We start from the raw sequence: 13,640 nt of genomic DNA, 5'->3' as shown, positions 1-13,640 counted from the left end.
GTCAACTGGATAATAATAGTAATAAAAATATCCGGTGTCGATGAACTATTATTATACATTGTATCAATATCATAATCATCATTATCATCATCATCATCATCATTATGGTTTTTATAAAAACACATCGGCCATATATAAAAACAAGCATTCCACATTCCAAATTTCATTTGATGAATGAAATGTGAAATGAAAATTTCATATTTTTCATAATCAAACAATTGATTCGACGACGACAACAACAACAACAATATTCAACAGCAGCAGCATAATGATGAATAATAATAATAAAAAAACCAGTTCTAATCATCGCCAAAATTCGATGGATGATAATCGTCCACAGCAACGAAATGGCCGTAATGGACAACAACAATCAGGATCGATGACCAATGATAATACTAATCGTCATGATGGATCATCATCAGCAGCAAGAAATCAAAGTCAACGTGATAAAAATGATGAAATTTTCTATCGTATGACCGAAGGAACATGGCCAAGACGTAAATAAAATCACGATGATGATGATGATGATCGAAAACAATCGAACCTAAACGTTCGAATCGATTGTTGATATCGATATTCTGGATTTTTGAAAATTCTTTTTTTTTGAAAAAACCAAAACAATTCTTTAATCAATTTCCAATTCCAATTTTTTTTTACATTTCAAACGATAATTTTTAATCAATCAATACATATTATATGGCTGTTGTGATTTAAAACTTGTTGGTGATCCAAATGCCATTTGACCATTATAATTAATATTATTCAATTTGTTCAATGATTTTGTTGAATTCATCGATATTAATGGTGACATTATTGCCGATGATGATGATGCATTGTTATTATTATCTTGATTATTCTTATTATCCATTATTTTATTACCACGATTCGATGATGATGTTGGACGCATTCGTAATGGTGATCCATAATCAGAATTTGAACCAATACCACCACCACCACCACTTGTTGTTTGATCACCACCACCACCATTGATACTTCCAGTAATAGCTGTTGGTGATGATGGATAATAATTATTATTATCAAATTGTGCCATTGAATTCGATGTAAATGATGATATTTTTGAAAATGGTCTTGTACGACGATAAGTAGATGATCGTGGTGAATCATTATCATTATCATTTTGATTTGGATTCTGTATAATTGATTGATCTAATGCTGTCATATTGATTGTTGATGATGATGGTTGAAATACTGGACGTGATGATCCACCACCAGTACAGATACGAAACATTTCTAACCAAATCAATTTACCGATCGATTCACGTTCATCACGGGCAATTTTCAATGATTTCCATACAAATTCAATGAAACCACACAGTAGACCAATAGCAACACCAACGGTTAGTACGAGAAAAACACCACCAAGATTTTCAATTTTTAATTCAGCAGCCGATGTAAATACCGTATCGTCAGTACAAAGACCACCACCTTTTTCAACCCACCAACGTTTTTTTAGCTGATAAAGTGTTCCACGATCCTGTAATACGGTGATTGCATTCGATATCGGTGTACGATAAGGTGATTCCGGTGGCGTAGCTATTCCATAACCTTTATTGTCTAACCAATTGCCCACCTGAATTAAATCACAACGTCGTTGAATAAGATATTCAATTGTTGATGATTCAGCAAGATATGCATAGCCACCTTTACGAACACGTTCAATAGCATCGGTAACTTTATTGATATAAACTTCAGGATTTGATTCCATTGTATTGAACATTCGTTGATAGATTGTATTGTTTGATTGAGCAAAAAATTCCCATGTTGATCCACCTTTGCGGCAACCATAAAGTATCAGTGTTTGTTTTGCAAGATCTTCAACCGATGAAATTGCTGGTGCCATTCTGGATAATGTTAACGATGCAGCAAGATTAGCCGTATAAGATGAAATAATGATCAATGTAAAAAACCACCAAATCGTTGCCAAACAACGTGTTGATAATGCACGTGGTCCCAGATCGGAACCTTGTTGCATAAGAGAACCCTTTGATTGAAAGATACACAAAAGAATAATTCATTCAACTATTCAATATCATCTACTTACAATTGTAAACCAAAGACTATTGCCAATAGAAAATTGATTACATAATTCCATTGGTTCTGGATCACAACCATGTGGTGCTTCCCATTCATATGGTGATATTCTTGACATTATCCATAACATTAATGATATGCCCAAAAATGCACTTGCCAAATATAACCATACTTCAACGGAAAATGGTTTAAGAAATGAAAACATTTCCGGTTCTGGAACGCTTGGTTTTTTGAATAAAATCGCTATTCCTAAATTCATGAATGGCATTGTAAAATCTACTGCTGTTTCTCGAAGATAGGTGGCAGTCAAATCGGCAATAGCTAAATCAGCCTGATGACGTATTAGTTCGCCGAACATTCCATTCCATTCACCAGTCTCTTTATCTGGTCTTCCGTATTGACCATCCTGTGATATTTGTATACTATATTTAAAATCACTTTGAAAATCTTGACGAAAAACATTGGCAATTTCTTGTAATAAATCCACACAATAACCATAGAATTTATCATTGCCAATATGATTTTCATGATCTTCACGTAACGATACATATGGTATTGATGATGGTGGTACCGTAATCAATAATTCTTTAAATTTCATTGCTTCCAATATTTCACGATATGAATCATAAAATGTATAATTTGAAAGTGAAATTATTCCACCTGAACGTGTCCATTTGGCTACTGTTTTCAAACCATTTGGTTTCAATTGTAAAACATCCAATGTAAAATTAACCCTTAGGCCTTGATCATTAAACATTAGCAATCCGGTTACGCCACGACTATGTAAATTTTTCATATAATCAATAATATGAATGCCTAATGGCCATGGCCGTTGATGATATTGATATTGATCTTGATTATCGTTATTATTATTATTATTATCACTTGGATTAGACATAATATCACATTCAACAAATGGTTCAACAATCAATTCTGGCCGTGAACGATCTAAATCATCTAATGCACGTGCAAACAATGTCATTGCATCATATATTAATGCTTCATCTGTGCTTAATTTTTTTGTCGACCGTATACCGTTTCCTGTGACTAGAAATGGTGATGAATAAAAACCACCACCACGCGCAAATAATTCATCTTCAGTACCGAGATTGATTTCTTGACCATGTGCACTAACCACTGATAATGCCGTTATATTTGGTAATGGTTCAATATTTTGAAATTCCATCAGATCATACATATGTAGGTCCATTGTTATGATAAAATAATTATCATATTCACTCATTCGTTTTGTTTTTTTTGCTTCACGTAGAATATCCAGAACACGATCAAAACGTAAGCTTAATATAAAATTATGTTCCGATGATTTAATCTCTTTCCATAATTTCATATAGACATATTGTTGCATTTGATGTTCAAGATCTTCCAGATTTGATGACCATTGATGTTGATGTTGTTGTTGTTGTTGTTGCTGCTGCTGATGATGATGATGATGATGATAATGATGTAATTGATCTTGCATTGGATTATATGGACGATAACGATTACGGTGATAATATGATGCACCACGATGATCTTTTATTGACATATTAAAACGATCTTGAATACTACTACGACGACGAACTTTTTGCAACATTTTTGATTGTAATCTTGCCATTGCATCAAATTCAACAAAATTTAATACAGAAACTTTGATTTTTGGTTTTCCTGGTTTCGATAGATTTGCCAATGTAAGTAGATCTTTACAACGTATTAATGCATCATCACTATCATATATTAATGTAAATGATTTCCATGATCGTGTATCGACAAAATCTTTTAATGCTTCCGATAATTCTGTTGCATCAGGATATATATTCAATGTTAAATGTTGAATATTTGTTATTGTTTCTTGATGTTGATAATTACGTGGTGGTAATAATGATGATGATGGTTTTCTTGATCGAAATGTTGATGAACCAGATGTTGAAGAAAAACGAAAACCAGTTTCAGCATTACCTGAAATGGATGGATCCATCATATAGAAACCACCGTTTGGACCACGTATCAACATTGATGCTGGATCATCATCATAAATTGATGATGATGATGAATCTTTCATATGTTTAGGAAAATTTACATTATCAATATAAGCAGAACGATAATCCCATTGAATGGATAGATGTGGTATATGTAACATATCGGCTGTTGATCTTGCAAAACGATTTGCTGAATCAGAACGTGATGTAAGTATAAGCCATACTTTTTCCTTTAACATTTGACATGTTATTTTTGCTGCACGTAAACTATCTCTTGATAGTATATATTGTGATTTTATAGTCAGATTTGTACGTGGTAAAATTTTTTTATCATTATTAATACGATCAACAATATCATGTAATGCTTTCAATAGATGTTGATCATCTTTTTTGAATATAGCACCAATATTAATCTCTGATGGTAATGCAGTGGTAGCTTCAATTTGATTTTGATCAATAATTAATATATTGATGATCAATGATGATATTAATATCAAAATTAATCGTGAATCCATTTTTTTTCTGTTCATCAATTCAAAATCAACATGATCATGTTTTGTGCTGAATGGAAAGAATCAACATAACAACAACAACAACAACAACAATGGCTAAAGAAAAACTTTGTATAACCTCGACGAAACCTCTATGAATGTGGTGAGATTCTATTTTTATCATGTTTTGATTCTCTTTTCATTTTAATTCTTTATATATTCTAGCTAGTTTGTTTGTGTATTGGGAAGCACTCATAGATGTTATTTTTAGTGAAAATGAGAAATAACCCAAAAAAAAAAAAAATGAAATTCAACATAATCTGTTTAATGATTCATACAAATAGTGTGTATGTTTTTTTTGTGAAATTTTTTTGGCAAATAATATATGGAACACTGGCATTTATGGTTTGTACAATTCATTATCAACTATGATGACTAATTTTGTGACATATTTTTTCCATTAGAATTCGATGATGATGATGATGATGATAATAATGCTGTTAATTCAACTGATGTCGATATACTTGCTGGATCAATGATTGTTTCATTTGAATTATTTGCAGTATGATGATGATTGTCATTTGTATTGTTGTCGACAATATTTGCCATCTCTTGATAAGATGATGATCGTGAAGAAGATTTTATTGATAATTTTGATGGCCATTTGGATTTTTTTTCCGAATTCACTCTGGCCATTGTTTTCCAACAATATCGAATGATTCGACACGATGGCTCACTAACAAAATATCGTATTGAACATGCTAATAATAAACTAATGAAAAGATTGAGTAGAAATTCTTCAAACATTTTCATATGGCCAAATACAATCGGTTGACGACGTTGTGAATCACGAACAATAATGACCAAATAATGTATTAGATATGATTGAAATGCTAATGGGCTAATCATATGAATCAAATTGGATTTTTCAGAACAATATTCCAGTATTGCATTAAAATCACAAATAAAAATGAATAATATGATCAACCACATTGACCAAATGAAACGATATGATCCAAGTATAATGCTTGATATCATTGGTGACCAATGTGATGATTGATGAAATAGTAAAAACCAACCAATCACAATACTTATGGCCAATATGATTGCCACCATCATAGCTTTGGATCGTCGCGTAAGATTTGGCCATTTATTATTATTGTTCTGATTAGATTTTATCGATATCCAATAACCGAATAATAATCCCAAAATATATGAACATAGATGAAATAATGGTGATATATTCATTGCAAAAAGATCTTCCATAAAATCTGTTTCCGATATCATTGTACCATGAACAAGTTGTTTAATATTACGATCATATTGATGATAATAAGATGTGGTTACAATGCAAGCAATGATTATTGTAATCAAAACGAAACTAATTACCGTTTTACGAGACATTTTCATACGTTTTATTATATAAATGAATGGTAGAATAATTATGAAAAGCTGAAATTCAACCGCAATGATCCATATATGTGATAGACAACTATTTTGATGATCACTGAAATTCGATGCAAACAATAATATTTTCCACCATTCATTACGGCATTCATTTAATGCTTCGACGGATCGAAATGATTGTGGTCCATTCGATAGGATTGGAATGAATGTAAACATCCAGAATAATAAAATGACAATATTGAACCATCGTTGTATGAAATGATAAAAGAAATGTTGAAAAATGTTTTGAAAATTTTTTTCATCGGATTGTTTTGATGAACGAAACATTTGATATGATAAACGTAATGCTTCCAAAAATAACATTGATTCCATTAATGGCCAACCAATTATCATCAATTGTATGGGTGATAATTGAAGAAATGTTTGAAAAAGTTCCATTGATAAACGAATCGATGATTTCCATGTAAACATATAGGTATGCCAATATATAATAAGAATAATGTTTACCAGACGAACAGAATCAATAATGGATTCGATTCTATCTTTTGATGGTGGTTGATTAATCTGGTTAATAGATTTGTTTTCTCCGACATTATTCGATCGATTCACATATCGTCGATCAATGATGGTGAACAAAATGATGATTAAAATGATGATGAAAATAGTGAGAAATATTACATTGTTTTTCGGTAAGTTACCATCATCTAAATGATGACAATTTTTCACTTCTGCTAATAATTTTTGATCATCAATCAGATATTGAACATCTTTACGTGTACATTGTGATGGTAGACAAACGCTTAAATACCAACGTGCTGCCGGTAATAATCGACGATTTCTTTGGATTTCCATCCAAATTGTATCATTCGATGATGAATGTTTCATAAATAAATGATCCTTTTCATCTAATGATTCGGATTGCCGTTGTTTCAATACTGATGATGATGATGATGATGATGATAATCTTGTTTCAATCATACAATATTGGCCACGAATTTCACCAGATTTAATAGCTAAACATTGATCATATGCACCAAAATTTGATATTGGACCAGAAAGAATGCCTAAATGTGGTATAAGACCATTGGAATCAAGCATTCGAAATGCCCATAAATGTTGATCACGTAATGAATTGAGCCAATGAATCAATGCATCATTACATGGTTGTGATAATTCATATTGAAGTTTAATAAAAATTGATGCTAAACCATGTAATGGTTTACTGATTTGTTTGAAAATTTCACTATAATCATCATATTTATCATCATCATGTTGTTTATTTCGATTATTATTAATGGTGGAAATTTCCCGAAATATTTTCGAACGCAATAATTCCAATTCATAAAATATTGAAATTATACGACCAGAAATGGATTCATCTTCATCATCATCATCATGATCGTCATCATCATCCTCTTCACCATGTTCTTCATGATCAACAATTGAATTTTTATTCATAATCACATTCGATCGATGATTATCATGTTGATGATGATCAATAGAATTTTGTTTGATTGAAATTTCTGTACTAACATAAACAATCGACACTGTAATGACCATTATGGTTAACCATAATGGACATGGACTTTTAATTTTTATCATTGTGGTCGAAAAATTCATTTTCAGGATGTGACAACAATGATGATAATGCCACAAGAATTTTTCGATTATCGCACTTATGAAAATTGAATCAAATGAATGAAAATTGAATAAGATCAAAAAATGATAAACGAGTTTAGTGAAAAGCCGAATGAAAAAAAAATCAAACAAGAATCAACAACAACAACAAGTTTTTATTGGATGAAATTTCATTCGAAGTTCAGATGATGACTGAATGAATGAATTTCTTTCGTCATCATGTTCCGATATTTGATCATGATGATGGACATTTCATTTCATTTTTGATCATCATCATCATCATCATCATCATCATCATAATCATTTCTTCCAAAGTCCTTGATGAAGATCATTAATTAATCGATGGCCGACTTTGTCCATCTTTGAAAAAAAATGAAAAATTGAATTTTCTCCATACTCTTTTTCGATCCATCTAAGTTTGCTTATCTTATCTAGATTTTTTTTCTTCTCTTTTTTTCCAATTTTTTTTTGTAAAGGTTAATCATTTCGAATATGGCCGCCAATATAGTCTTTTTTTTCGAATTTTTTCGAATTTGTACTTTTTGAAATATTTATCATTCAATTTTGTTTGCTGCAACGGCTTATAACGGCTAAAACCTGTCAACAGCAACAGCAACAGCGGCAACGACAACGATAACAACCAACATCATCATCATCATCGTCATCGATTTATTGACCATTAATATATTGCAATATTATTGGTTTTGATGAATGAATAGAAAAAACCACTGTTTGATTCTGTTGTTATCTTTGTTGATTTTTAAATCACACACATTATCATCTTGTTTGAATTTATTAAATCATAAAAATAATCATGATGGTGTTGATATTAATTATAATAATATTGTGACACACACACACATCACTTCACATCATACTAATTAAATATGAAATTTGATAATTTTTTTTTTCTTTGAATTTTCCAAGTTACACTTTCTTCAGGCTATCATCCTTGATTTTTTTTTGAGTGGTTAATTTTGATCATTAAAATGATAATGATTTCCAATTATCATTGAATGATTAATATGGGAAAAAAACTGATCGATAATCGATAATTTTATGATTTTAAACCATCGAAGAAGAAAATCAAAAAAAATAAGGGATAAATTGTGAAATTCTTTGGTAACCATTCGGTATTTGCAAAGTAACAAAAAAAAAACTAATTCTTTTTTTTCTCTCTTTTTTTCTGCTCAAATAGTTCGTACATCAGTTATCATCGATGGAAAAATTTATGAATTTGAAATGTTTCATGTTTCATGAGAAATTCAAATAAAAATATTGCAACTATTATAGTACCAGTGGCGCAACAACAACAAAAAAAACCTGTTGATTACAGCAAATTTTTTCACTTTCATATTTTTTTGGAATTCACACCTTGACCATATATATTCAATATTGGTGGTCATCTATATAAATCATCCACATATAGTTATGCAATTTCAATGAAAAACAAACTGGTTGTATTTTGAATCAACCAAGTCGTATGACATCATCATATTTTATTTTCGAATCAATCAACAGGTAAAAAATAGGGCCCAGCCATCAACAAACAACAACAAAAAAAAATCCATTCAATGATCAAATGGATTGATTGAAAGATGATTTTTCTTATGATGTGTTAATTCAAGTGATTTATAACAAAAACAAACGAATTATAATTAACACAGACTGCTGCTGTTAAGAATTTATTTTTTTTCAAAAAAAAACAAACAAATTTTATTATTTTTGTGATGTAATAAACTTTCTTATGGCATCCATTAATCTTGTTGGTATCAATTGTTGTGAAGCAGTCAAACTGGCCGTTTGTTGTTGTTGTTGTTGTTGTTGTTCTCGTCGTAAACCTATCCGTGTAATGCTACTATTGCATAATGATGGACAACGTGGATAACATTTAAATAATTGTTCCGTTTCTTGTTGTTTTAATTGTTCACCACTATCATTATTATTATTATCTAAAAGATCATTATCAATAATCGAAAAAAATTTAATTATCCGTTGTTGTGATGATGAACGATTCGTTAATTTTATCATCGATGATCTTTGTTGACGTTTATAGATATGAATATAATCTTCTGGTGCAATCAATGCTGTTTGACAACAATCAATATTTGTATCATCCATTGGTGGTTTAATGGTTTCGTCTTCGGGCGATTGTTGTTGTTGTTGTTGTTGTTGTTTATGATAAATATGATTATAATCTTCTGGTGCAATCATAACTGTAGGTAGATTATCCAATTGATCATTATTATTTTGATTATTTGGACTATTCACATCGCTTAATTGTGGTTGTTGTGATTGTTGTAATGGTGGTAAACGTTTATGATAGATGTGCATATAATCTTCTGGTGCAATCATAACTGTTGGTGTTTCCGATGTTATTTCTTGTCCTTGTGTTGGTTTAATTACCGGTGGTGAATAACGTTGTTGTTGTTGTTGTTGTTTGTTAGTATCCGAATTTGGTCTACGAATCAATGTTGTACTTGTACGTCTTTGTTGATGATGTTGACGTTGTTTTGATGTTTGTTTTGAATGTGGTTTTTGATGTCTAGGCATTGATTTTGCAGACTTTTGTTGATGGCTATGATGATGATGACGATGATGATGATGGTGATGATGTTGTTGTTGATGATGATTACCACCTGTTGGCATGTAATCAATACAATAATAATAATAATTATTATATAATCAATCGAACCGTTTCGGATTAAAATCAAATCGAATGTTTTTATTACTGATTCATAAATTGATTCAAATGAATTGTTTTTCTCAAAAAAAAAAATCAAATTATTCTCTATACAACAATGTATTATGAATGTGTAGAAAAACAAACAAACAAAAAAATTCCACAAAATTCATCATAATCATATTATTATTATTACTGTGAAATTCTAGTTTTCAAGCAAGCAAAAAAAAAAAAAAAAAAAAAAACGAAAGAAAAGAAAAATGTTCGCAAAAATCATTTTAATGTTTCATATCTATCCATTCATATTGGCAATATATTTGACAACAGATGACCATAATGATATATTTTCAATACATCAACAATATCAATATCAAAAAAAATTTCCAATACAACGTTTTAATTGTCGTACATTAACACATTCACCTGGTTATTTTCGTTTTCAAGTTGATTGGCCTGATCCAAATGAACAAAGTATACGTGAAGAAAAACATTGTTTAACACGTATAATATCACCAGTGGATACATTGATTCGTGTACGATTGATTGCCATTAATTTCCAATGTAATGATAGTAATTCATATCAAATGTCATATATTGATCTATTTGATGGTTGGAATGTTTATTCTGGTTGGACAATACCAACTGATGGTGAACATAAATTAGTGAATGAAGGAAAATCTAGAAAAAGATTACATGAATTTTGTAAACCAAATATTAGCTATAAATCATCACAGAATTTTATGCAAATTGAATTTTATTTACCATATCAACATTCTAGATTTGATATACAAGTAATGTTCATTATGAATCCAAAACCATGTAATGTACTCATCATACCATATAGACAGCCAGATTGGAATGGTACACATACAATAGATTCATATTATCCAATTTGTACTGTTTATCTATTACAATTTGGTGGCCGTATTGAATTATTTCCAACTATAAATGTTCATATTGTTAATTATCAGCTTGGTTTTAAAGTTTTAAAGACTCCATATATTCGTAGACCATGTAGTCAATTTGTGAATGATTATGTTGAAATTGGTGGCACATCAACAACAATGGAAATTGATGGAACACCTGAATCGGTGAAAGATATTTGTTCAGAAGAAAAAAAACCAACAAATATAACATACAATATACGTTGTCGTCATGCTGTCATACGTTTACATTCTGCTGGTCGTATAAAGAATTTTTTTCAATTTAATTATGAACTTTCAATGTTTGATTATGGTGATTTGACCAAATCAAAAGATCAGATAAAACCGACTTATATTCATTGTTCAGCATTTGGATAGGAAAAAAAACAGAAAACAGAAAGAAAGATTTTTTTTTTGATTTTTTTTATTTCAATTATTAAAAATAAAAATAAAAATAAAAATTTCAAATTATATCACACATGACATGGGCCCAATTGATCAATCAATCCAAAAGCGCAAATCATATACCCCAATGGGCCAATTTATTGAGATGGTCATCCAATTTTATAACCAATTAATCAATACAGTAAAAAAAATCATCAATATTCGAATGTGTTTTCCATTTGTGTGTGTGTGTGTCATCGAACGCACATATGAACAACACAAATACAGTATGTATAGACAGGATGTATCGATATATCAGTGATTGATTGATTATCGATATGACTGAATGATAATCATTGTGTCGCATAAATCCTAAATGACACTTGTTATTTTTTTTTCTCTATCTTTTTTTTTCTCATACACAAACAAATATCAATATATGGTTGCTCATAGTGACAATCATACAAATATAATAATAACCAGATTTATTAACGATATAAATGAAGTGAAATGCATGATGTGTTGAACGATAAAAAAAAACGAAGAAAATAAAAGCCATCGTTGTTGTTGTTGTTGTTGTTGCTGTTGTTGTTGTTGTTGTTGTTGTTGTCGTTGTTGTCGTTGCACATCTCCACACATATAAGATAAACAAAAAAAAAAACAGAGATAAAAAATTAATGAGCTTGTTTTTTTTCATTTTAATTTACTTATTACAAACAAACAGCAACAAAAAAAAACCAGTTTTGATCAATTTTTCAATTCATTTGAATGTTTGTTTTGCGAAATTTAATTCTTCAAACATAGCAAAAAAAACTCAACATCAACAACAACAAGAAGAAGAAGACGATGAAATTAATCATTCAAGATAATTATGATATGGTATCCGAATGGACAGCCAAATATATTCGTAAACGTATCCGTCGATTTCGACCAGGACCAGATCATTATTTTACACTTGGCCTGCCAACCGGTTCAACACCATTGGGTACATATCGTAAATTGATTGAATTCTATAGGTAATTAAAACAAAAACAAAAAAATTAATAAAAAAATCGATTTTTTTGTTTAAAAATTTTTTTATCTCACCACCAAAAGACAAGGAACCATTTCATTTAAATATGTGGTCACATTCAATATGGATGAATATGTTAATTTACCACGTGATCATCCAGAATCCTATCATTCATTTATGTATGAAAATTTTTTCAAACATATTGATATACAACCAGAAAATGCTTACATTTTGGATGGTAATGCAAATGATTTGAATGAGGAATGTGACAAATTTGAAGCGAAAATCCGCCATTATGGTGGTATTGAATTATTTGTCGGTGGTATTGGTCCTGATGGCCATATTGCATTCAATGAACCTGGATCAAGTTTAACATCACGTACACGTGTTAAAACATTAGCATTGGATACTATTGTTGCTAATGCACGTTTTTTTCAAAATGATCTAACAAAAGTACCAGGACAAGCATTGACCGTAGGTGTTGGCACCGTAATGGATTCACGTGAAGTAATCATATTGATTACCGGTGTACATAAAGCATTAGCATTATCTAAAGCAATCGAAGAAGGTGTTAATCATATGTGGACAGTATCAGCATTTCAATTACATCCACAAACATTGTTTATTTGTGATGAAGATGCTACATTGGAATTACGTGTAAAAACGGTTAAATATTTTAAAGGATTAATGCGTGTACACAATAAATTGATTGAAGATGATGAAATTGATGAACAGCAACAGCAACAACAACAACAACAGGAAAAATGAAATATTTTTGAATTTTAAATTTTAAATTTTTTTTATCGTAATTTCCACTCTCTTACTTCCCCTTGGATTTATAAAAAAAATTCTGAAATCAAAAGAAAATAAAATAAAATTCCCGGTTCATCACGATTCTTGTTTTGTAATGGAATACAAAAAAAAAATTTAAATCCCAACCAATGGTGGATGATGTCATTCACACACACACACACAAACACACAGAAAAGGCGTGGCCATTTGGATTTTATTCCAACGGAAATTTAAAAAACATCACCGATATATGCGACATCATTTTTGTGTTTTTTTTTTTAA

General features: G+C 30.3%; 3 protein-coding genes across 4 annotated transcripts in view; 1 reads left to right on the top strand and 2 right to left on the bottom strand.

Annotated features, from left to right (window-relative positions):
- LOC124497666 (glutamate receptor ionotropic, kainate 2-like) overlaps window positions 1–4,758 on the bottom strand; it is a 28,676-nt gene extending 23,918 nt beyond the window's left edge. The window contains exons 1-2 of one of the 2 annotated variants that reach the window (XM_075733878.1): window positions 2,063–4,656; window positions 667–2,002 (exon numbers count right to left, since the gene is read on the bottom strand). In XM_075733878.1, coding sequence (XP_075589993.1) covers window positions 683–2,002; window positions 2,063–4,558 — 3,816 coding nt within the window. In that variant the 5' untranslated portion in view covers window positions 4,559–4,656 and the 3' untranslated portion in view covers window positions 667–682. Of the gene's footprint in view, window positions 1–596; window positions 2,003–2,062 lie in introns of those variants that run through there. The other variant, XM_075733879.1, reaches the window with a different exon arrangement.
- Window positions 4,759–4,823: 65 nt separating this feature from the next.
- On the bottom strand, window positions 4,824–7,546 carry LOC124497668 (uncharacterized). The gene has a single exon (XM_047061341.2). It carries the CDS (start codon window positions 7,544–7,546, stop codon window positions 4,955–4,957), a length of 2,592 nt encoding a protein of 863 aa, XP_046917297.2. The 3' UTR covers window positions 4,824–4,954.
- Window positions 7,547–12,155: 4,609 nt separating this feature from the next.
- Window positions 12,156–13,454, top strand: Oscillin (glucosamine-6-phosphate isomerase Oscillin). The gene is made up of 2 exons (XM_047061340.2): window positions 12,156–12,570; window positions 12,650–13,454. Exons 1-2 carry the CDS (start codon window positions 12,401–12,403, stop codon window positions 13,332–13,334), a joined length of 855 nt encoding a protein of 284 aa, XP_046917296.2. The 5' UTR covers window positions 12,156–12,400; the 3' UTR covers window positions 13,335–13,454.
- Window positions 13,455–13,640: the final 186 nt, after the last annotated feature.

The sequence above is a fragment of the Dermatophagoides farinae genome, chromosome 9 (assembly GCF_024713945.1).
Source record: "Dermatophagoides farinae isolate YC_2012a chromosome 9, ASM2471394v1, whole genome shotgun sequence".
NCBI classification, from domain to species: Eukaryota; Metazoa; Arthropoda; class Arachnida; order Sarcoptiformes; family Pyroglyphidae; genus Dermatophagoides; species Dermatophagoides farinae.
The sequence above is the reverse complement of the archived record's forward strand: the minus strand, read 5'-3'. Positions and strand labels throughout refer to the sequence as shown.

Bases quoted from the DNA above. Each gene is read 5' to 3' on its own strand.
- LOC124497668 (XM_047061341.2), bottom strand. From the start codon at position 7,546: ATGAATTTTTCGACCACAATGATAAAAATTAAAAGTCCATGTCCATTA.
- Oscillin (XM_047061340.2), top strand. From the start codon at position 12,401: ATGAAATTAATCATTCAAGATAATTATGATATGGTATCCGAATGGACA. The intron at 12,571-12,649 runs GTAATTAAAACA...CACCACCAAAAG, and splicing joins AAATTGATTGAATTCTATAG to ACAAGGAACCATTTCATTTA.